The sequence below is a fragment of the Ambystoma mexicanum genome, chromosome 2q (assembly GCF_040938575.1).
Source record: "Ambystoma mexicanum isolate Mex_15411 chromosome 2q, UKY_AmexF1_1, whole genome shotgun sequence".
In the NCBI taxonomy this organism is placed as follows: Eukaryota; Metazoa; Chordata; class Amphibia; order Caudata; family Ambystomatidae; genus Ambystoma; species Ambystoma mexicanum.
This window is the reverse complement of record NC_090924.1, coordinates 1144632867-1144656771: the sequence shown is the minus strand read 5'-3', so window position 1 is coordinate 1144656771 and position 23905 is coordinate 1144632867. Positions and strand designations below refer to the sequence as shown.

The 23905-nt window shown below is 42.0% G+C and overlaps 1 protein-coding gene across 4 annotated transcripts in view; it reads left to right on the top strand.

Annotated features, from left to right (window-relative positions):
• UMAD1 (UBAP1-MVB12-associated (UMA) domain containing 1) overlaps nucleotides 1-23388 on the top strand; it is a 337949-nt gene extending 314561 nt beyond the window's left edge. For all 4 annotated transcript variants that reach the window (XM_069648523.1, XM_069648521.1, XM_069648522.1 and 1 more), the window contains exon 4: nucleotides 21593-23388. In XM_069648523.1, coding sequence (XP_069504624.1) covers nucleotides 21593-21835 — 243 coding nt within the window. In that variant the 3' untranslated portion in view covers nucleotides 21836-23388. The remainder of the gene's footprint in view (nucleotides 1-21592) is intronic.
• Nucleotides 23389-23905: the final 517 nt, after the last annotated feature.

Sequence of the window (23905 nt, the reverse complement as noted above, 5' to 3'; positions counted from 1 at the left end):
AACGCACTCCCTTGAAATAGGAACTTCGACACCCCAATTACGATGGCACTTGGGCCAAAATTAGACCCTTCAAGATAAACCGGAAAAATCAAAACTGGACATTGAAACTTGCACAAGTTCAAAGAAATCGATTCAAAATAAGGAACAAGAAAGTATTTTGGAAACCAAAGTGTCATTTAAAGAAAATGAGAACAATCAGAAACCGAGACAAAATCCAAAAACCCAATGCACGAACAACAAGGAGGTAGTCACACTGACAGAAGAGCTTTCAAAAGAAAAAATTACGCTCGACAAAAAAAACGCAACTGAAGAAACTAGAAAACCAAACCAAGAAACAATAACAATTGAGGCAAAAAAGAGCCATGAGAACATACAGAAACCGAATACCATCCGTGTAAGAAGCCAAGAAGAAATACAGCTGGCAGAGGCTATACTAAACTACAAAAACATGATTAGGCGTAGAGAATCGAATCCAGATCTGAAACCTATTTGTCAGCAAAGAAAAGAAGATTCCTTGGTGGATGCTCTGCGACCACTCTATTCGACCCCAAACAAAACTAAACCGGGACAAGAAACCACAAAAACAAAAGAAAAAAACTCACCTGAAAAAAAGCCGGATTTACAACTAGTGATGACAGCAGTGACAGTTGGTCTGGCACCATTTGGAAAATTATATGAGACCGTTAACGACACATTGAAGGACCACACTTCAATATTAGCATCTGTAAACTCGAAGCTGACCCACTTGGAAGGATACATTTTGGCCCTCGAATCGTGGAAGGCTAGTACAAGAAACCAAGGAACACAAACGGACAAAATAGATCAAGGAAAGAACGACGTGTTTCAATTTAAGAAAAAATCAATGAATAACAGCACTCAAACTATCCTGACGAAAACAAGTGAGACCAGCAATGGAAAAGAGCCACCAGAAGCACTAGAAAAGCATATCGAGAGACCAGCACAAAAGTGCAACAAAGACAAACCCTAGGGAGACACACGAGAATCAACCAGCATAAAAAAACATATGAACCCAAGAGACAAGCTGAATGAAACTGAGACATTGACAAAAAGTGAAAGGAAAAGCCGATCACTCCAAAATTCCACAAGAACTGGAAAATTCCAACGTACAACAGGCCCAGAAGAAAGTGGAAAAAACAACCAAAACAAATGAACTAATGACAAAATGGATAACCATCACAGACAAAAAACTAAGAAAGAAAACGGTAACATTCAGAAAAATCCAAAAGGAGAACTCAATCAGGAGCTAGATGAGAGTATGATTGATATATCTAACATCAGCACTTACTCAATCGAAAATTCTGAGTCTGAAATACCTCGATCTATGGCAAAAAAAAGAAAGGTATCATTTGCGGAAAACGAACCGCCAACACGAAACAGAAGGGAAAATCAATATAAAAGACAAACGAGAAATGCAGAACACAAAAAGGATCGGATCACCCCAGAAAGAAAAACGCTGTTCCGTCTATCAAAAACAAAGCTAAACAAATATGATTACAGACAAGGAGCCAATGAGGAAGCCCATCCAAAGTACAGCAAAAGAATGTTCGAAAATGAGAGACAAGAAGAAAAAACAAAAAGGATTGATAGACAATATCAACAAACTTACTTGACCCCCATAGGACAAAAAGGGCAAGGCAAGCGAGATAAGAACACGAAGAAGTTCGGTTATCGAGACATACAACAGTAGAAGAAGAGACAAATCTTCAGATAAGAGAAATAGGTCTAATCAAAGACCCTCGGACCAGCCCTCACAGCAAAACCGAACTAGAAATTCGGCGATATTTACTCACAAAAGTAACTTGACCCGAACACTAATACTAGAAAAAAGATCCAGCTCAGAAGAAAAAATCATCCTGAATAGAAGAGCCATGTTGAAGCTCCTGGACAAACTCACAAATGGAGATCAAATCAAAAGCATAGACCTAAACATAGTAGAATTTGCGCATAAAGGACGGACAGACAGCATCTTTCTACATATTATGTCCCAATCTGTAAAAAAAACTCATGCTTCAGATGACAAAAGAATTTTCGAACCGGGGTTATCTCCTGCGAGAAACAACACTAGAAGAGAGAGGACAAAAGAGCCAAAAAACAAACGAAACAAAACAAAGGCACAGTTATGAAGACAAAATAAGTGAAACCAAGGACTGTATAAAGAATACTCCGAACAGAAACATGACCTGAAAGAAAAAAGAAAATACCCTTCAAGCACAATGAATTATGAACATACGAGAAAAGCAGACAGAGAAACAACCAGTAAACTTAAGGGTCCAAGCTCGACAGAAATTATAAAAGAAATAAGAAAAGAAAAATCAAGAGAAGATCACATTGAAAGACACTGGAACGTCGACGATGAGGACACAGAAAAAATCAAAACCAGAAAAATAAATGGCCCTATCAGGCCGCAGGAGGGTACAGGAAAAGAAAAACACTGTGAGAGAAACAACCTCAACCCAGAACCGATTAGATCTAGCGGGAAAAAAGCTCAAAAAGATGGGCATGGCTCCCTCAGGCACTAACACGCTATACTGGAAAATAGCAGTCAAAGGATTTCCCTTCAGGTGAAGAAAGGGATCAAACAAATATGGCAAATGCTCTATGCAACAAAGAGCAAACAATCACTATCGGATCATGGAATACTAGAGGCCACATTCATCTGACAGAACCCGGTGAGATAAACCTAGGCGGATTCAACCTACTAAGCCTACAAGAAACTTGGCTGCAGTTGCCACCCAGCATGGACGATTACGAGATCCAACTGTCTCCTGCCCAGAAAGGCGAAAAAGGTCACCCAACATTGGGCCTTTTAACGGCCATCCGTACGGGCGGATTTCTTCGAATAGCCCACAACCTGGTATCAGACACACTAATCCAAGCGATTGTCCTAGAATGGGCAAAAGAAGAAAACGCAACAAGAAAAAAGAACAAAGATCTTATCCTGTTGCTGAACATCTATTGGAACCCGGCCATAATCCATACTTCCGCTTTCGTAAACGAGATAGAAAAAATATTAACTTTGGCTACAACAACATTAGACGTGGACCACATTTTAATATGTGGAGATTTGAACTCGACTTGCCCAATGGTAGACGATGTAAAAACTCTAGGAAATAAAACAAACCCCTGCTCAAAATCAACAGCAAGAGGCCTCGCATGGGCGGAGCTGATGGAATCCCGCGATTTGTATAATCTAAATTCCCTAGAAACAACCAGACCTAGGATTCCAACCTGGAAGGGGGAAGGAAATGCAAGCACCATCGATTACATCTTCGTATCCAGGGATTTATATCAACTAAGCAAAAGCTTTGAGATAGTAGTATCCACCCGGAGTGACCACAACTTACTCAAAGCGACATGGCATGCCAACAAACGCCCGCAACTTAACATGTCAACCAAGATGGCTATAAATGCCCAAGGAAACCGACTAAAAATCATAAAAGATGGCATTGCCTCGATCACAGAGGCCTACAAACAAAAAGAGATAGGAGGTAACAACAACAACACATTGAAAAATTTGGACTACTGCCCGCTGCTCACCCCTTACCTACATCCCAGGCATGTAAGGAAAACAGAAAAAACCATCGTCACAAATACGAGGAAATTCACTCAAAGAAATCTGAGTTACGAAAATCATTAAGGAAAGCCAAAAAATACCCCACACAGTCAAACTTAGACTCTGCAAACAAACAAAAAAGAAAGTACAAATCGTGGCTTCAGACAATCCGAAGAAAATTGTACCAAGAAGACGCAGAGACCATGCTTAGAGCAGTCTGCAAAAGGAACTCGAACGACTTTTGGACCCTACTATCAGGTCCAGTAAAAACAAGTACTAACAATGTCCCTGAAGACAGATAGCTAATACACTTCACAAACTTATTTGAAGAACCAGAGCCATCGGAAAAAACACTACTAAAACACGCAAAAAGTAAATTGATGGCATGTACGGAGGAAGAGATTCGAAAGAAAATCAGTAAATTGAATAACTCCCGTGCACCAGGTCCGGATGGGATCACAAACTTACACCTCAAACAGGAGGTGGAAACTTGGGCCCAGTTAATAGCTGAAATCTTTAAAAGATGTAGGACAACACGATCTATCCCGGCTAAATGGCAAACAGCTAGCATCATTCCAATCTACAAAAAAGGGCTGAAGGATGACCCAGGAAACTACAGACCTATCGCCTTATTGGACGTACTGGGCAAACTCTTCGGATCCCTGGTGCTAGAGAAACTCCAAGACTGGCAGAAAGTGGCAAAGACAGCAGATCCACTGCAAACAGGCTTTGAAAAAAATCTAGGCACTGCGGTCAACATTATGATGATCAGTATTCTGAAGGCCAGAGTCTTCGAGGGCTACCCAACAATTTTCATAGCTTCGATTGACCTGGTACAAGCCTTCGACCGTGTAAACAGGAGAAAACTATGGAGCAAACTGGAAAAACAAAGGTGTCCAACTTCACTCCTCAACCCTATCAAAGCGCTGTATAGTAACACCTCAATCAGAGTTCGCTTGAACGAAGCTGGGCTACTATCAGAAAGTATGCAAACAGCAAGAGGAGTCAAACAAGAATGCCCTCTGGCTCTGGCCCTCTATAAGGCGTACATGGCTGACATAGTGGATGCAGAAATTGACACGCGCTCCTTTCCTCCAAAAAGAAGGAGAGTCGAAAGTGACAAGACTGCTCTATGCGGATGATATCCTTCTGCTGGATCAAACACCAATCGGACTGCAGCGTCAACTAGACAGTCTTGTAAGCTACTTGAAGAACGATTTAGATCTGAACACTGCAAAAACTAAAATTATGATCTTGGAAAAATCAACTAGGCCAACTAAAAGATCACAATGGTTTGCTAACTCAGAGAAGCTGGAGACAGTGAAAACGTTCACATACTTAGGAGTGAAAATATCTCGCAGCCAAATAGAACTATTGATGCAAGAACACCTTATCCTAAAGATGAAAACAATGGCTGCACAAGCAACACTCCTGGAAAGGAAATTTGGAAAATTCACCATCCTCCCAGTACTAAAATTCTTCAAAGCCAAACTCACTCCAGCACTAACTTACGATGCTGAAGCAATGCCACATCTTCCTCCTACACTGTGGACAAAATTGGAAGGCGCTTTTTGGCGCAAAGTCTTACGACTACCCAATTCAACCCCAACAGCAGTAATCCGAAGAGAACTATGTCTTCAATCACTGGAATCAGTAGTAGTCAGAAACGGTCTCTTGTTCCTGGGAAAATTCTAAGAACTCCACGGCCTACTATTGTGGACATCATCTACCAAGAAATGACGAACCAAAAAAACAACATGATGACAAAATGGTACAAAAATCTACTAGATCAGTCAGAAAAAATCGGATGTTCGGAATGGGCGATAGAACGCACCCCAGAGAAAATCAAGAAAAAATTAAAAATCCATGATTGAATAGAGACCTTGGAAAAAGCAGAGAAGCACACATCAGTCATCATACAATCAACATACAAAGGATAGACGAGACAAGGAATTACTTAAAACAATTCCCGGACAAACCTCTGTGTATAATCTTCCTGAGAGCATGTCTGAACATTCTGAAAACGAAAGAAAATTGTATACCTCAGAAAACAGGTTCAAGATAAAAACTGTCGGTACTGTGACACCCTAGAAATCGAAACAGTGCGACACCTACTCCTTCACTGTCCGGGTACAAACAGTCTCAGAACTACCTACTTACGATCACACAAAATGAAACATCTTACCACCAGTGACGAAGATTGGTGGAACATGCTAATGAGGTGGAGAATCCACAACATTGACAGTAGCAACAGCCAAATTCTTTGAAGGTCTAAAACTGGAAGAAAAACTAAGCCGAGAGTAAACAAAGAAAAACGAAAAACAACGATTATAAAGAAAAAAGCACAGAAAGGGGAGAATTTTAATTTCACCAAATCATGGATTCACAATGGAAACTTCTGTAAAACACCAGCCAAAAGAAAGATTTTGTAAAAATTGTAAAACAATTAAATGCAAAAGAAAAAATAAAATAAATAGTTGTTAGTCATTTTTCATGTGTGTTCTGTATGGTTTTCTGCCCAGGAGTCCATGTGGGAATCCTGGCAGTGCAGCTCTTCCTCTTTTTGGTTTGGTGTACAGAACCTTGGGATAACCTTATGTCCCCCAATGGGTGGGGGGTGTACAACCCTGTACACCTAGTGTATGTTTTTGGGCACCTGTGTGTGGCCCACAGAGCAGGGTATGGACTGGTGGCAGCTCCATGCTGAATTTGACAGGTGCTCTGAGTATCCTCCATTTTATGATACCCAGGCCCTGCCATTGGAATCAGTTGATTCCTGATAGGAGACAAGATGGCCCCTGTGGCCTCTTGCTTTCTATTGCCTGTTACCTTGTTTTTCGCAAAGTCCTGGGAAGCCCTGACTCTGTCCCTTCCCCCTGACTGGCTGTTGGGTGGAAGTTCCATACATGGTATTGTGGGGAAGTCCAGGCCAGACTGGCTAGAGCCTTCACAGTTACTGTATGTTGTGGGTACACCCTTGGGATGGGACCTGGGTGAATGGAATGTGTGGACAAAATGTGGTTGTTCCTAAAGATTTAGGAACTCCCGCCCCCTGCACACTGTGTAGTATCTGTGGGGCAGATCAGTAATTTGGTGATTTTTGTATAACCAATTTCATAACATATAATACAATCTGTAGTTCAGTTGATGGGGCAGTGAAAGTAAATACCCAGCTCACAAGGTTTATATTAAAAACAATCAAAGTATTTATTGTACAATGTGTTTAGGCCCAACGCGTTTCGAGTATACACTCTTCTTCAGGGGCAAGATCATATTTCACAAATTTCTAGAAAAAGATAGAGAAAGGTACATCTTAGTATATCTGCATAGATAATTCTATTAATTATAAGCATTACATATTAAGTACAAACATTTGTCATTTTATAGACATACAATGAGAATGGTGATACTGGAGGTAGTACACCCACTCCCTAGAGGAGGTGACCTACAAAAACTACTATCCCAGAGAGAACTTTTTTGGATACATTGCCTTGACTCACTCACCCCCCTCGGTATGAATGAGGATTACTATCTGGGCCCTTACTTATGAAGCATATACCCTCCATCTAATCACATGACTCCATAGTCTGAAATTATTTCCTCCTTTGTCCATTACATGTCAGAAGTTAGCTCTACATGACTACAGTTGGCTCTCTGTATTTACATGTGCTCTGGTATTTAGAACACTTTTTTGAACTAGCATTTGTCAAAATTGGTCTGAGCCCACACAGATCTAGCAGTCTTTCAGCTACTTCATTTGCTTGAAAAAAATTGTATTCCCTATGTCTGTAATAAGGCTTTGAAAAGGCTGTGTTAAATGTATACCTCATATGGTTGGATGTATTTTTGAAAAATGTTTGAAATTCTTTTTTTGAAAAATTGTTGAAAAATATATTAAGATCGAGCCAATAGAAGATGTACTCCCTATGTCTATAATATGCTTTGTAAAAGTTGTACAATTGTTTTTAAGTTGTGCAATAAGATTGTGCATCCCCTTGAGTTCCTTTGAGATAGACCTCTATTTTTGACTAACAGACGCATAGAGGACGGATAGATCCTTCGCACTTTAATATGACTATAGTGTAAGGCTCGATCCTCGTTATATTCTTGATTCTAAGTTTACACGTGGTGACATCTCTTTAGTGTTTCACATTTTTTTGCGAATACTTCTCTATTAATTCATTTCCTTGACTCTATTTTACATGCTTTCACATTTCCTTGCGTTTAATTAGCCTGCAATCAGTTCCGCGCATGCGCGATTAAACTGTTTACATGTTCTTCTGACGCTGACGTTGCCGTGTCATCAGATCCATGATGTGTACCTATCATCTCGGCCTTGTTTGGCACGCATGCGTGGGTGGATTTCTTCCGCGGCGCATGCCCCATCACACGTCACACTAAATTAAGGTATTTAAGAAGGTACACCTTGAGTGAGCCACATCCTCCATACGCGGGATGTGGTCCACCATGGTTCCTTCGCCGGAGATCCTGTACCTGATCAAGTAAGTTGTATGGATGCTGTCGGCACACTTGCCGGCCCGTTTTCTTCCTTCTCTGGTCTTTATATCTAATTTCTACTTACCTTCTGCAGATAATCGGACAAGAATCGTCCGCAATACCTATTGAGAGAACTCTTCTCCTCTCCAGCCAACCGTTCTCGGGGACTCTTTTAGAACCAGATGTAAGTGTAGACTCGTTTTTTTCCTTCTTTTACTGCAACACTGACTCACTTGGTTTGTCTTATTTACATGCTTTTATTATTTTTTATTAATTTATTTAGCGTGGAGACAAGTGATTTCTCCAATGCACCCTCCTTTTGAACCACCCTACTGCAACTATGTTTTCACCATAGTTGGTAAGTGACATTCATTAACTTTTTCTAGGCCAATCCAACAGCCTACTTCTGTTCTCTTAGGAACTCAAAAATTGATTAGGTTTTTTTCCTACTTCAGAGACGATTGGTTAGAAGGTTATTTGACCACCATCTTACAAGTTTTTCCACTAGTATTACCACATTTGGTGGGCATACTTGACATAAATTGAGTTATTTCTTGCATTTGACATGGATCATTGTATGTCTATAAAATGACGAATGGTTGTACTTAATATGTAATGCTCATACATAATTAATGGAATTATATATGCAGATATACTAAGATGTACCTTTCTCTATCTTTTTCTAGAAATTTGTGAAATATGATTTTGCCCCTGAAGAAGAGTGTATACTCGAAACGCGTCGGGCCTAAACACATTGTACAATAAATACTTTGATTGTTTTTTATATAAACCTTGTGAGCTGGGTATTTACTTTCACTGCCCCATCAACTGAACTACAGATTGTATTACATGTTATGAAATTGGTTATACAAAAAACACCAAATTACTGATCTGCTCCACAGATACTATACATTGTGCAGGGGACGGGAGTTCCTAAATCTTTAGGAACAACCACATTTTGTCCTTCCATTTATCCAACCTAGTTGCCAATGTTGAGCTTTTTCTACCCCACAGCTCAAGCATTTCTTTAAATCTTAAAAGGTTACTTCAAACACATTTTGTTAAATTCTTTTCTAAAATATTGGTGTGCCCTGGTGTTTTTGCTCATCTGCTTATTGAATGGAGTGTGTGACCAATATGCACTTCTTGTTATGGGTGTCTGGTTTCTGTTATGTAACGCAATGAATGAGACAGCCCTGCCTGAAACTGGTATGAATGCAGTGTGGAGTGTTGAATGGTTGGGTACTTGTCCCAATACACATTCCTTGTTGTGAGTGTCTGGAGGGAGGAGAATGGCCTGAATGCACTGTGAGCCTGATTGGCTGCCTGTCTGCATGAATGCTCTTCTGGATGATTGGTTGCCTGAGTGTGATCCAGCAGAGTGAATGACAGACCAAACAGTATATCTGGGGACCTCTCACTGATGGAAATTGTTCAGAAGCTGAAGTTGATAGTTGATGCTTATCCTTGAAGCCCAGCTGGAAGAAGACGACTTGCTGCTGCATTTGCTTTGACCCGATCCGAAAGCTGTCGAATGTATAGAGGACTGATACAAGAGAAGTCCTGGCTAGGAGACCTCTCCCCGAGCTACGAGTGAACATTGTGCAGAACGCTAAACCTTTGCCGAAGCGCCCTGGAAACCAGCATTTGAAAGTTTGTCGACCGGAGACGGGGACCTTCGAGGAATCTGAAGTAAAGCACCCAGACAGTTCGTCCACCGTCATCGACTAGGGTTCGTAGGACCGCCTTAACCAGTGGAAGCCCGTCAAAGCCGTGTTGCCCAGAAGCAGAGACAGTTTGACACTGTGCTGCCGACGTCCAGAGCCGCAACGCTCCTTTGCCTAAGAACATTTAAAAACAAGGACACTCTCGCCCGCAACGCCGACCACTTTGTCCCGACGGAGAAAGTCGAGGCCACTGATGCGCAGAGGAGAATCTGCCAGTGGGTTTCCTGACACCTGAAGACCACAAAGACGCAGATGACCTGACACCCTTGCTGGGCCAAAGTTCTTCAGTGACCCTTTGCAGCAATGAACTATCGTTGTCGAGGTGCACTGCACGCCTCGTCTTCACCAGACATCCACGACCGATCGTCGACGTGCACCGCCAGGACCGAAGCTGCTGCCTTGAAGCCATCGAACCTTTTCATCGACGACTCTGGACGCCTAGGTTCCTCTTCTTTGAGGACTATCGACGATCCGTGATTCGTGCCTCAAAGGGGGTCACTCGAGGAGGATTTGTTGACGACCCATCAAAGAAATCTGCTATACCCGGTGCATTGGGTTAGTAGAACAATTATAGAAGGAGATAAGACTCTGAAACAATATCTGGACTGGGCTTGTATTATATCTTTATTTACAAGTTGCCCAGGTGGGGGGGGATCCTCACACAGAACAGTGTCTAGGTAACAGGGCCAGTATTCTGCCAATTGTTTAACCAACTTGCTTTCCTCCTATGTCTATTGTTGGTTCACGGTATTAACTGATTTGTATGTCATTTGAACTGAGTACAGTTGATGCATTTTAATGGAATCAAAGAAGTAATTGTGGTACCACATAGAGACTGTATATATTTACCATTTTAGATTAACCTGAGCACAAAGTGTGTTACTGTGTATATAATTGAAAACTGATTTATATAAAGAACTGTGTTTTCATTAACATAGTGTGTGGACATTCCTTTGTGGGTTCTTGGGGACTCCACTGTACTTAAGAACCAGCCTGCATCACCTCCTGACAGATTAAGCCTTGATTGCTCGTCCATAGCTACCTTATAGAGAATTTGGCTGGGGTGCTCTGTACTTCTACTCTGCTATATAGAGGGCAGGAGTACAGATACCCCCCTCCAGTCTTTACAGTCCTCCATTAACCGTTGCCTCGCAACTATCCCCTCCCAGAGATTTAGTCTTCAAGTTGAACGCTGCACATAAAAGGAAGTGGTCACTGTCCTCCATGCAGAGAATAGCGATATCTATTACCAATGAACATGCATTGTGGTTCACATATGTGGTGGTAATTCTGGAAGCAGGGGTGCCTCTCACTCTTGTGTAACCATACTATCTGTCACCAGGGCAGTTCCCATTTAACAAACTGAAGCCATGTTGATACAATAAATGAGCCCATGCCACACACTGGGTTTTGGAGTCAGTGCAACTACTAGGAGAGGAAAAGTGGTCTTCCTGAAATGCAAAAGTAGAGGAAGGAATTTTAGCGTTAAAATCCCCACATACTATAATTGGAATGTCAGGAGTTGAGTTGTTTAAACGTTTTTCCGCTGTTGCTAAATTCTCTTTATGAATCGCCCCCAAAGGAGGATCATATACATTGGAGGTCAGAAGTGCCTCATGGGCTCCCTTAAACCTATTTACATTTAGCGTCCAATCAGCAATTTCAAGCACATTTTGCACAGATATGAGGAGACCACTTTTGGGACTACCCTTTGGCACCTGAATTGCTGGAGCATACATTGTTTTCCTCCCATCAATATTGCAGGGGTCAACCAACCATGTTTCCTGTAGGGCTACTATTCAGAATGTTTATTTTCCATAAGGCCCTGCTCCATAGTGTACTGGGAAGACCCACAAGTGTTCAAAGAACACAACACTGAGCATTCATTAGGGTTGTTTAATTGGGTGAGGTTGAAGAACTTTTAGGAGTCAAACCCAATATTCAGCCGTCTGAACAATTTCATATTCCTTTGGAGACAGACCCTGCATTATACTATTTCCATTCCTATTAGTGGTAAGTTGCAGTATAGATACTTTTTCCATCCTCAAGCTCCCGTTTCCAAGACGTGTGCATTGCACCTGAATTTGGGCTTTATCGTGTCATGTTTTGTCTGAGGCATATTGATTATGCTGCATAAATAACGTTTAAACATGTCCATTTCATAGCACATGATAAACTCTTGTGGGTCTAAGAGGACGGTGGATATCCATTCTTTTAGCGTCTTCCAATTGGTCTACCAATACAATGTCATCAGACTTAATTACACAAAGAGATATGACACTGTGAACGATCTTCAATAATGTGGTCCGATTGTAAAGGAGGGTGCCTAGTTTGAGTAAACAAATATTCTGTTTGAAGCGCCTGGTAGGTAGGTTGTTTCACAGAGCTTTGTTCCACCGTATACCCTCTTATTCTGCAACCATAAACGTGTGACTGGCCTGGATGCTCTCATTTCTTAAATCCTGAGGTTCATCAGGCTGAAATGTTGCAGCACCTCAAGAATTACCTCCTCCTCCTCGCACTCAATAGAGTAATTACCTGCACAGATGTAGCAGCAGGCCGTGAAATGGGATAATTAATTTTAGTTAAATATGTATGAAATTCCTTACCGCAGTCTTCCTCTTTTTAGGGGACAGTGTCACCGTCATTACATTTGTCACTGATAATGCAGAACATTTCTCTTTCTCATCCCTGTTCCAAGGGATGTTTGCCCTTACTTTTAAAACAAACCATTTCCCGTTATGTTAGCATTAGACCCCTTTCCCTTTGACAGTGCACACGTCAAATCACATTTACCATCATCATTTTCAATAAGCATATCTGTGTCATGTCAGCATTAGATGCAATTATGTTATTTTTGTTTCGCCTACACTTTTTGGATTTATAGAAAGCAGCTGCATGTTGCACTAATTTCCTTTCTTGGAGGCCTCTTCTTTTTTTTTCTTACCCCTCACAAGATTGGAATCGTCAGTTGTCATTGCTATACAAAATCACTTAATCCTGATTCAGTTCCATACCATTTATGTCAACCTCGGATGCTGTACAATTCCCCTCCTTAGGGGGAACCTGAATAGCGACAGGCGGTTCATCGCCTACACATACCATTGGTTTGTCACTCGTTTCTTTTATATTTAGGTCTATATTACAGGCTACATTCATATTGGAGCTACCAATAAACCATTTATTAGAGATATCTCCACAGACAGCTGCCTCACCATCGCCAGGACAGTCATAGGCTCAAAACCTGATTACTGCAATGCCCTCTATGTCGGCACCTCTGCCAAAAACCTCCAGAAGCTGCAAGTCGTTCAAAACAACACACTACGGGCCTCCCTCAACATACCCAAAAGGTAACACATCTCTGAAGCCAGGAGAACAGCCTACTGGCTACTCTTCAAAGAGTGCATCCTGTTCAAAACCCTGGCCATCACCCACAAATGCCGCTTCAACATTGCACCCCTCTATCTTTATAAATAAAAAAATATATAAATGATTTAATAATGCAGTATGATTCTCTAATTTACTTTCCAAATGTTCACATTTGTTAATTAACATAGTAAGTAACCGTTCCAACCCATGGTATTGAGTCAAAGACCATGTACTATCATGACTTGAAAACATCTTGGCTACAACTTGAGCAGCCTCCTGTTCTACTACTAATGAGTCTGCCAAATGAAGAAGAGGAGCATTGAATGCTGGTAGTGGTGTGGAGTATAAAGAGAAAACCTCAACTCCCCCTGACTTTCTCCATGTGTAAGTCAATTGGTGGAATTACTAGCTTCAGTCAGTGCCTTAGCACGAGTGTCATCAGAGTGATCAATTTTATTATTCTCAAAAATTGTAGATACCGCCCTTTCACCAGTTATCAGTTCTACCTGGTTGACTTTGTAATACACTTTGTGAGGAACAATGTTTGGAAAAGGATCTTGTGGCTCATCAGACCTTTTAAAAGTATCCGGCATCATTGGTAGTAATGAATGTATTACATTTGTCGTAAATTTCGATCCCAAACATGAGAACGAGGTAGACAAGCCCTGTGTAATGGAACAAACGTCATCAAGGGTACACAATTATCTTGCAGGGAACAATTGAGTGTTTTTTTCACTTAGTGACACCTCCTGTAAATGAGTGGCAGGATCTTCTTTTTTTTTTTTAAACCAAGTTTATTTTGGATCGAAGGCATACAGGTAAATACAACATAACAATTGCCAACAATTATTATTTAGATTCTGTGTCTTACTTGTTTTCACACATTACAGTTCGTAGGAGTTCCCTTAGCCTTCAAAGATTTTAAATGTTCAACCCCCCCTGCCCCTCCCGCGCTCTCCCTTTCTCTCCCTCCCTCGCCCCTCCCCTTACCCACACCTCCCCCTCACAACTTTAACCACTACTTTACACTATAGAGTTCAGTAGATTTCAGATCTTTTCCTGACTTTTGAGTCCGGGTGTCTTTACTTCTGGTAGGTCTGAGATGACATGCGTGTTCCCGAGTAGGTGGGGTTTGAAGAATTGGGCTTCTCTGTCCCACACCGGTTCATGGAATGGGTTCCAGATAGTTAAGAACTTTATATATTTTCCGGTACTGAGAGCACATATCTTGTCCATAGCCATTACTCCCCAGACTTTGATCCACCACCATGCTTAGGTCGGGGGCTCTTTGTTTTTACAGTTTTGTGCGAGTGTCATTCTTGCTGCTGATAACAGGTGAGTAATGAGAGTGGCTGTCGTTCCTGACATTTCGTATTTTCCTTCTATGGGGACTCCTAGGAGAATTGTTTTCGGAGATCTCGGCAGTTCAACCCCAGAAATGTCCTTTATGTGGCTTAGTATTTCCTTCCAGTAGGCCACAGCTTTGGGGCATGTCCACCACATATGGAATAGGTCTCCCTTCTCACCGCAGTTCCTCCAGCAGTTTGGTGAGTATGACTTTGTGATTTTATGAATGCGGTTCAGGGACATATACCATCGGAGGCATAGTTTATAAGCTGATTCCGTAATCGTGGTGCATCTGGAGGTGCCGTGTGCACGTGCCCATATTTGGTTCCATTCCTCCTCCGTTGGCGGCTCTTGCATGTCTCTTTACCAGTTCATTTTGTATGTGAGAATGTCAGTCGATTGATCATTGGAGAGCAGTCTGTAGAATCTGGTGACCCCCTTCGCCGTGTTACCTTCCTGCAGAGACAGTTCTGGGCCTGATGGCATTCTCGTGCCCGCTCTCTTCACCGTTGGGTGGGTTATCCAGTGCCTTATTTGTGCATATCTATAGCACTCATTTTCTCCTATATTGAATTTCTGCTGACAGTCTGTGAAGAGTAATGGGGAGCAGTCTTTGTACATGTCTCTCAGGTACATGGTCTCGGCCCCTGACCGTCCCGCCCAATACTTTCGTTGAAGACCCGGTGTGAAATCTGGGTTGTGCATCAGCGGTGTATATGGGCCCATTCCGCTCGGGATGTGTTTTTTTTTTTCCGGGCTTTGTCCCAGCTCTGCAGTGACCATTTCGTAATTTCCATCAGCGCACCTCTGCTCTCTCGGTTTTCTTATCTGAGTCTCAACAGGGTTGTTAAGGGGGCTAGTGAGGCTGACTGTTTGATTCTACACCATCCCTTGTAGTTCTCTGGTTTTGCCCACCTCAACATTGGTGCTAGTTGTGCTGCTAAGATGTACCTGTCCATTTCTGGAAATCCCAGGCCGCCCAGGAGCGGAGGGTGCATTAGGATTTGTTTCTGGATTGTGGGTTTCTTACCGTGCCATATAAATTTAAATATCGCGTTTTGCAACTCTCAGATCTTAGCTGGCGGTATGGGCACCGGTAGTGAACTTATTACGTAAAGGAGGCGAGGGAGGATTGTCATTTTGACAGCTGTGATGCTGGCAAACCATGACAGCTCCTGGGATTCCCATCTGAGCATGTCTTCCTGTAGCTGTTTCCACAGCGGGATTATGTTTGCCTGATATAGCTTGTGTGGTTCTCTAGTAAGGTGGATCCCTAAGTATTCCAGTTTTCCCCCCACCCAGCTCATCGGGAATGTCCTCTCCAATGTCTCAGTCACTTCTCTCCTTGCTGTTATGTTCATGGCTTTTGATTTGGAGAGGTTTATGGAGAACCCTGAGATCTGTCTGAATTCCTCCAGTTGGGCCATCGCTCTGGGCATCGAGTGTTCTGGGTTTCCCATGAAGAGCATAATGTCAACCGCGTACAGCGCTATTTTGTGGGTTTCCTGACCAATCGTCACTCCTCTGATGCTAACATCATGTCGGAACTGCATTGCGCTTGGTTTCATCGCCATCGCGAAAATCAGAGGTGTGAGTGGACAGCCCTGTCCCGTGCCCTTTCTGATCTTCACAAACTCTGTGCTTTGTCCGTTGATCCTGATACTTGTTGATGGGTGTTGCTAATTTGAGAGCACCATCTTGGTGAATTCTGGGCCACAGCCAAAGCGCTCCAAGATCAGTTTCAGATAGCACCAGTCCATGCTATCAAAAGCCTGGGTGGCATCCAGAGCTGCCACTGCAAATGTCTGTCGTGTTCGTCGCCCCGCATCTATGACGTCTACTGAGTGGCAGGAACTTTTATGGTTTTTGAAGGACAACTTCTCGAGGGCCTCAGAGAATGTACACAATTTGATTGTTTCGAAGCTCTGTGCATTCTTACTCCGAGGTCGCTTTCCAAACCATGCGTCTCCTGTCCAATATTCACAGGCTGCTCCAGTACCCCATCCACCGTAGAGGCCATCCCTTCCGCCCAGATGCCTGACGGCGTGACAGCCACACGCTTTGCACGCCACTGAAGCACTGGCCGACGGTTTAAATCCCAGTTGCAGGCAGTTTAAAAGGTAACACTCTGCAGTCACTGCTGAGCAGTCCGGTCAAAGGAGTCCAGAATTGGATAACTTCAGGCGAATACAAAAGGCAGCCAGAAATAGTTTTCTTTATTTGGTTTGTAGGGTTTATAACTCCCAAGTCTTACTGCTCAGCCTTGTTACCAAGTGAGAGTTTAGTTCGACCAAGTGTAAAAATGCCCTTGCAAGTCAACAAGCTTGTCGTCCCAGAACCCTGCACCAATGTTGTTTCTGAAAAAACTCCTAACATTACCCACTTGAGTACTGGAACTTCTGGGTAGAGGTTCTGGATGACAACACTGAGATATGCTTAATTCCAGAGCTAACGATATAACGGAATATGGGCTACTCTTGGATAAGATTACTCCCTTGAGAACCCATGTTGTCAGACCATTTCATGGCAAATGTGTGGGTGATTTTGTTGGAATTTGAAGTGGTTGAGTCTATTGGGGTGAAGCTTGCCAAACTAGGATGACTGCTGATATAACGATCAAACTACTATACATGATAGAACTCCCTTGATCTAATGTGAGATTGCATTGAGGGCCTACACATCTAGTGATGAGTAACTAGTTCAGCCATATATTATTTGTATTTGTATTTTATTGTTTATATAGCGCTTTACACCAACGCGCTTTGCAGCATAACAACCAAAAAACATTAAACATGGAACATAGAAGCAATAAAATATACATGATTCAAACCAGAAAAACAGCATGTGGAACAATTTGCATTTGGGAAGGAGGAAAGGGAAAAGGAAAAGGAAGAGGGAGTAGAGGGAGTATAAGGGAGGGTGGAAGTCAAAGGGGGACACAGGAAGAGATAAAGGAACAGGAAGATGGAGTGGGGAGAAGAAAGAAGAGGAGGAAGGGGAGAGAGGTCAGGGAGGGTGGTGAAGGAGTGTTTTTAAGGAGGAACGGAAGGAGGAATAAGTGGAGATAGAGTGGATAGAAGCTGCATTGCATGTTCTTATTTGGGTGTTTAATTAAGCTGTTGTTTTTGGGTTTGCTAAAGGGTTGTAGTCCTCTGGATGTTAAAAGATTTTATGAAGGAGGTCAGTTTAAAGTTCAGAAGGGTGAGCTACACCTCATCAGTGGCCAGTTTTGGGGATCACAGACCTCTGGTTGGCAAGCAAGGAATTTCAGGATGGGCAGGAGGGTGCACTATTTTGTTGCTTTTAGTGCAAACCTAGCTCAAGAGCAGCAGAGCGCTTTACACAAGGATTTTACCACCAGACTTGGGATTGGCGTTTTATACAGTAACGCAGTACTGCTGGAGGAGGGAGAAAGGGATTTTTAGTCCTCTGGCAGGTATCGTTGAAGGAGCCACGTTTTATTTTGTTTTGTCGAACTGGAGGATTGTATGGGCATTTCAAGCCTCTACTGGGATTGATTTCCAGATGTCAGGGAATGGCAGGAGAAAGATGACTTGCGAGTCTTCCCTTTGCTGGCCATTGACTCAACCTTTTCATAGTTTTGCTACATGAGGTGCGAGAGTCTCCAGAGGTGTGGAGTTTAGCCGCCAAGTATGTTGGTGTTCCGTTTGAGACTGCTTTGTAAGTGATGCATGCAGTTTTGAATATGATCCTGGCAGGGAGGGGTAGCCACTGAAGCGTGTGCAATGTTGGAGAGATATGGTTGAATTTGTGGTTACCTGTAATGAAGCGGACTGCTTCGAGGGGGCAGGTATGCAGCTGTAAGGAGTGCATTTTTCCTTCCATGTGAGATAACGAGTGATTGGACCAACATACTGAATTCCTGTGGGGGGAATGAAGAGTTTGATTTTGCAGTGTGTGTGGATCTGTAGCCATGCTGTTGTTGCCTTTTTGGCTATGTGCTTTTGGAAGGACAGGCTGCTGTCAACAATGAAGCCCAGGGATTTGGCCGAGTTTCACAGCTGAAGGGGGAATCTTTCCTGGCACGTGTCATTCAACCATTGTTGCACAAGTTGTTGTTTGGTGGGGGGAACCGATGAGGACACATTCGGTCTTGGTAGGGTTCAGTTTCAGGTAAGCGTTTGACGTCCTTGTTTAGATAGGAGCCAGGCATTCATGGAGGCAAGCAATGTCCTGGATCCACAAACCTTCAGGTACAGCCGAGTGTTACCAGCGTACTGATGGATGGCTATGTTGGGATCATTTTGGAGAGTTCCCAAGGTTTCCATGTATATATTGAAGATGATTGGATAGAGAATAGAACCTTGTGGGACCCCACACATGACTGAGAGTCATTTGAATCTGAATTGGCTCATCTGTACTACCTGGTGCCTATCGGATGAATAGGATGCAAACCATTTTAGGACAGTTCCAGAGAAGCCCATGCTGTCGCTGAGGAGGAAGAGTAGTATTTGGTGATCAACTGTGTCGAAGGCAGCTGAGAGGTCTAAGAGGATTAGGAAACCAGAGTGCCCAATGTCAGTGATTTCGAGTGCATCGTCCACCACTTGGATGGTTGCAGTCTCAGTGCTACATTTTGGGTGTAGCCAGACTGGTACTTTCTGTTAAGCTTCCCTATGAACTGGAAGCTTGTTAATAGATCTGTAGTTGGCTTGGTCCTCTGAGTCAAGCAAGGGTTTTTTGAGAAGGGCATCCATGGTCTTAGATGGGGAAAGGAAAGCTTGTTTCACGTGTTGGATATGTGGTACCCTGGGATAATGCTGATTGGTAAAAACGATCTGCACAATTCCAGGAATTTGTCTTTTAACAGACTGGATGGTTAAAGTATGGTCTTGGAATTTTATAGAACTTCATTTTTCTGGAGAAATACAACAGAGTATTTTCAGAGTTTGGAGTTGAGATGCTAGATCGTGTATATCTTCAGGAAACACTCCCAGTAGTTGCAGACCAGTTCTGAAATAGAGATGTCCAACTCTGATACGTACAAGTATCACCAACATAGAGTGAATGTCCCGCTCTTGCTCCATAGGAAGTTTGCTTTTACAGTTGAACAATTGATTAGGGATAAAGGAGAGATGTACTTCATGGTCATAAATAGTAGTTGAGATTATACACTCAACATTGCCTCTTTTTATAATTGGCGCAGGAGACCTCAACTCAGTGATAGGTCTGCCAGGTCTCTCTGTAGATGCTCGGGAACAGTGTCTCGCAAACTGAAATTGCATTTTCAAAAGGTGGGGTTGGTGGATGTGTGAAACACCATGTTTTTCCCAGATAGGGGTTATACATTTTATTCACTTGATTTGTAAGAAAGGTGTTTTGCTCTCCAACCTTCCCTCACCTCCTCAGCTTGTGCACTGGCCTACAATAGATTGCCACTGGGGTCATAGCCCTCTGTTCATTCAACATTAGTGAAATCTATCGAATGGTGAAGGAGTAGGAGGGAACAGGGACAGTGGCGATTGAAGGAATATATTCTTAGGCATGTCGCTTATCAAAGGGACATTATTGTTATTCAGCTGCTGAAGGACTATTTGGAGAGGAGCGGCACATGTGATTTATCTATAAAAGATTGAGACCCAATAAAGGCAATTGTCAGTGTTAAACTAAATTAGAAAGTGGCAGAGTCCATGTCTCTGAGTGATTTAAAGGAATTTCAACTCTGAAAGGAGATGGCAGCACTGGAATCTCCACATAAACAAGATGATCCATGAAAGCATATATAAAGCTAGCTGCAGCCAGGAGTCATCTTAACATGCTTACCACAAATGAGGAGCAGGGGTTCTCTTATCGGCTAAAAGACAATGTTACATGCACAGCAATACCTCTGGTTCCCTGCTGGCACAGTTGTTGTGAACTCAAAATAGTAAAACATGTATACACACTAACGGATGGCATCTGAGGTTCATAGAGAAACAAATAAGCGAGGGATTTCAGAGCTTCTACCAGAAACTTTAAACAGCTGATCTTCTGAAAAGAGCCGAGCCATCCCAAAATAAAAATGAGAATGTACTCCTGCAAACTTCAGTGAAAGCATTTCAAAGAATCAAAGGGCCCTGCTGGTGAGGATAAAAGCGTAGTGTGGTAAGGTAATGACACACCTCACATAAGCTTTACAGTGTTTTAAGGCAATGGACTTTAACTGGCAGCTAAATGGTGTGTGACGATTGTTAAATATCGTGTGATGAATAAATGGAACAAGAAAGACCTCTGGAAGTTACCATGTGGTTAACGAAGATGTGGCAAATCTTTAGTGTGGAAAAGATCTCGAAATCATTAAAGGGGCATTGCAGTCATTTCACAGAATTTGGAGGCTTTATTAGAATTAGCATTTTCTGATTGTAATAGTTTGTTTTGCCCAAGTGCAATAAAAGATCTAAGATCTGCAACTCTTAGTGAGTGTGCTGTAGGGACTATGAACTAACATAATGGACTGCATCTCCTGTAAAGGGTTCTCTAAAGTCCAACATGCATTTCTACCTCTTGGTTTTGGGATGGATGGTGTGGAAGGGGGTGGAGGGATCTGGTAAAAGGCAGGTGTTTTTTTTAATATGGGTTAGGATGTTTGTCAGTGCATTCGAATTTTGTGGTTCTTAATGCATGATGAGATATGCATCTCAAGTCAATAAACTTGGTCCAAATGAAAAGTAAAAAAAAAAAAATATTGAAACAAATAATCTTTGCCAAAAATGGGAATAATGGAATAGGTAGAAAAAACGTTGCAAACATTTTATTTGAACAGTACGACTAACTCTGAGCCTTAGACATCTTAAAAAGCAATTAATCTTGGACACAATCCATGTTCCGGACTCCTTTTAACTTTTAAATACTGCTAGATAATGTTAATATCAATGTTAATACCTACCAGTGACTCAATATATGTAACTTTATAAACTTTTCAAAGGCTGTTATTTTTTTTAAAAGTGACAATTCTACATTTTACATCTAGTATTTTCCACAAAGTAAAAACACAGGATGTGCAATAAATGTGTGCAGAAACTGTTAATTGTTTACCCTGTTTTACAGCATTTTAATTCACCTGTTCTTCTCTTTATAGCCAAACATGGAAGCATCGTCGACGTTGACAGATGACTATGGCAAATTTCAAAGTGTAGAAAGCAATCCTATGATGTCCGAACTCTTGAATGATGTGCCCTTCACTCTGGCTCCGCATGTTCTGGAACTGCAAGGCACATATAACAGTGTCCCTGAGCAAATTCTCACTTCATGTCTCAATGACAATTTATCTAGGTTTTTGTATGATTTTACACTTGAAAATTCTGTGCTTTGTGAACCATGATATGTCATGCATTTTATTTTTGATTTTGCTCAATGTTCTTGCCTGTGCCCTTAAATGGATATATATTTGAGCATTTCATTCAGAGTTATGCCAATGCATTTCATTCCCTGATCCTGCCTAAAAGATTGATCTGCCATCTACCAGCAACTTTAAGATGCCATTAACAATTTAAATGCCTTTTTGCAGGGTTCATTTGGTATGCATCTACTCTGCAAGTACATCTTTAAAAGTGGGTAAGAAATTAAGCATAGACCGACATGGGCAACCCAGGAAAGTCTGTTTCGGAAGCAATGAAAGCAAAACCTATGAGGTTTGAGTGGCATGCCAATTTTGTTGTGCTTGTAGTCCAGATCTCCCCATTTGGCCTTTTCAATTTAATTAACTGTGCTTCAGGAGGCTCTTGTGTTTTGTAAGTTGTCACTTCCCCCACCTGATCAGGCTTGGGCAACAGGGATGAACCACTGAACGTAACTTGCACTGCTATAGAGGACTTTAAGCCCCTGTGCCCTTAGTCTGTCACTTTTCACCAACGCAAATGCCTAGATGTCATTCAGGTCACAGCATGGACTATGTCTTAAATATATAACTGATGCAGGATCACTAATAGCTGGCAATAGTGCTATATGTAGGCTATGTTACCCCCAACCATATGTAATCTGGATACATCGAATCACCCAGGAGCCCCTCACCATGTAGAAGCTCAAGGATATGATTAATTGCCTTTCTACTGGGTTAAACTTCTCCCTCTAAAATTCCATCCTGATCCATGTACTGTTTCTGCAGTAGATCTCCGGGCATCTTGTGCCCTAATTCTCTCTCTTCTAACCCCACCTTTGGCTATATCACTGATGGATACCATGGTCTCATCTAGTAGTGGGAAAAACCACGCAACCTCCTGGACTCTGACTGCAGCTGCTTCAGAGAAATTGTGGCTTCAGGTCTTGTTTGTAATAAATTAATGCAACCATTTCCAAGTGCGTTCTAATTTCATTTTACGATTTCAGGCTGTTAGACATCAGAGTTTGCATGAAATAAGCCCACTTTGTACATGGTATGTCTCTGGCTTCTGTCCATTATATATAAATAAATAAAAAAGTTAAGTTTTCAATCACTTGGAGTAATCGCTCCAAAGGCACCCAGCTTCCCTCAATCCGCCTTTTCACAAAAAGTATAATTAATTTGGTTTTTGTACAACCTTTTTTCATGACCTTACATTTTAACTTTACTCGACTCAACGAGTATATCAATATAGAATACAAAATGTGTTGAGCTTCAAGGAACTTTGAGGTGCAGCCCATGTCATGGTGTGTCTGCCAGGTAATCAACCACAACTTCACTTCCCCTCTTCTGGTGAGGAGGAGTGAAGGACTCAAACTGCTCAATTAAAGTTGTATTTTGTACCACACTGCTGAATGATTGAGCTCTCATTGGCTGGCCGTATTTTCTGTTTTGTGAGAGTAACCCATGTTATTTCTTCTTCCCTGTAACAACCTATGGCCACATAATATTATTGTAGATTTCTTTTGTTTAAATTAAAATACCTTCAAAACTTCTCTTTTGATCAGTCATGTCTTTTGTTTTGGTTCAGTGTTTGCTATTTTGGTTACGTAATATGTACACAGGAGACCCCATTCTTCTACTTTTCAATGTTGCTTAGCCTTTGGAGTCCTTTTCAATAAATCAGCGTCCACTACGTGCACTTAATAAAATGTCAATATCTTAAATGGGCACCTGTCCCCAAATGCTTGACACTTCTGTTTTCAATTGTGTATATATTTTTTTAAAATATTTTTATTAATTCTAATGTGAAAACCTTATAATACACAACAGGTATACATTCCAATTTTCATGTACAGTTTTGTTTAGTTTCCACCACCCCCAACCCCTCGCTCCCCTGTCCCGCGCCTACTCCACATCACCGCCTCCCACCACCATCTCTGAGGCTGCAACTCCCTCTGATCCCTTTGAAGAACCATTGTCCTCCAGGCTTGCCTGTCCAGACCCAGACAGAGTGGCTTGCAAGTGCTTCCAGGCTGTCAGCGTCTCTGCTTCTTCCTCCCCGCCTCTACC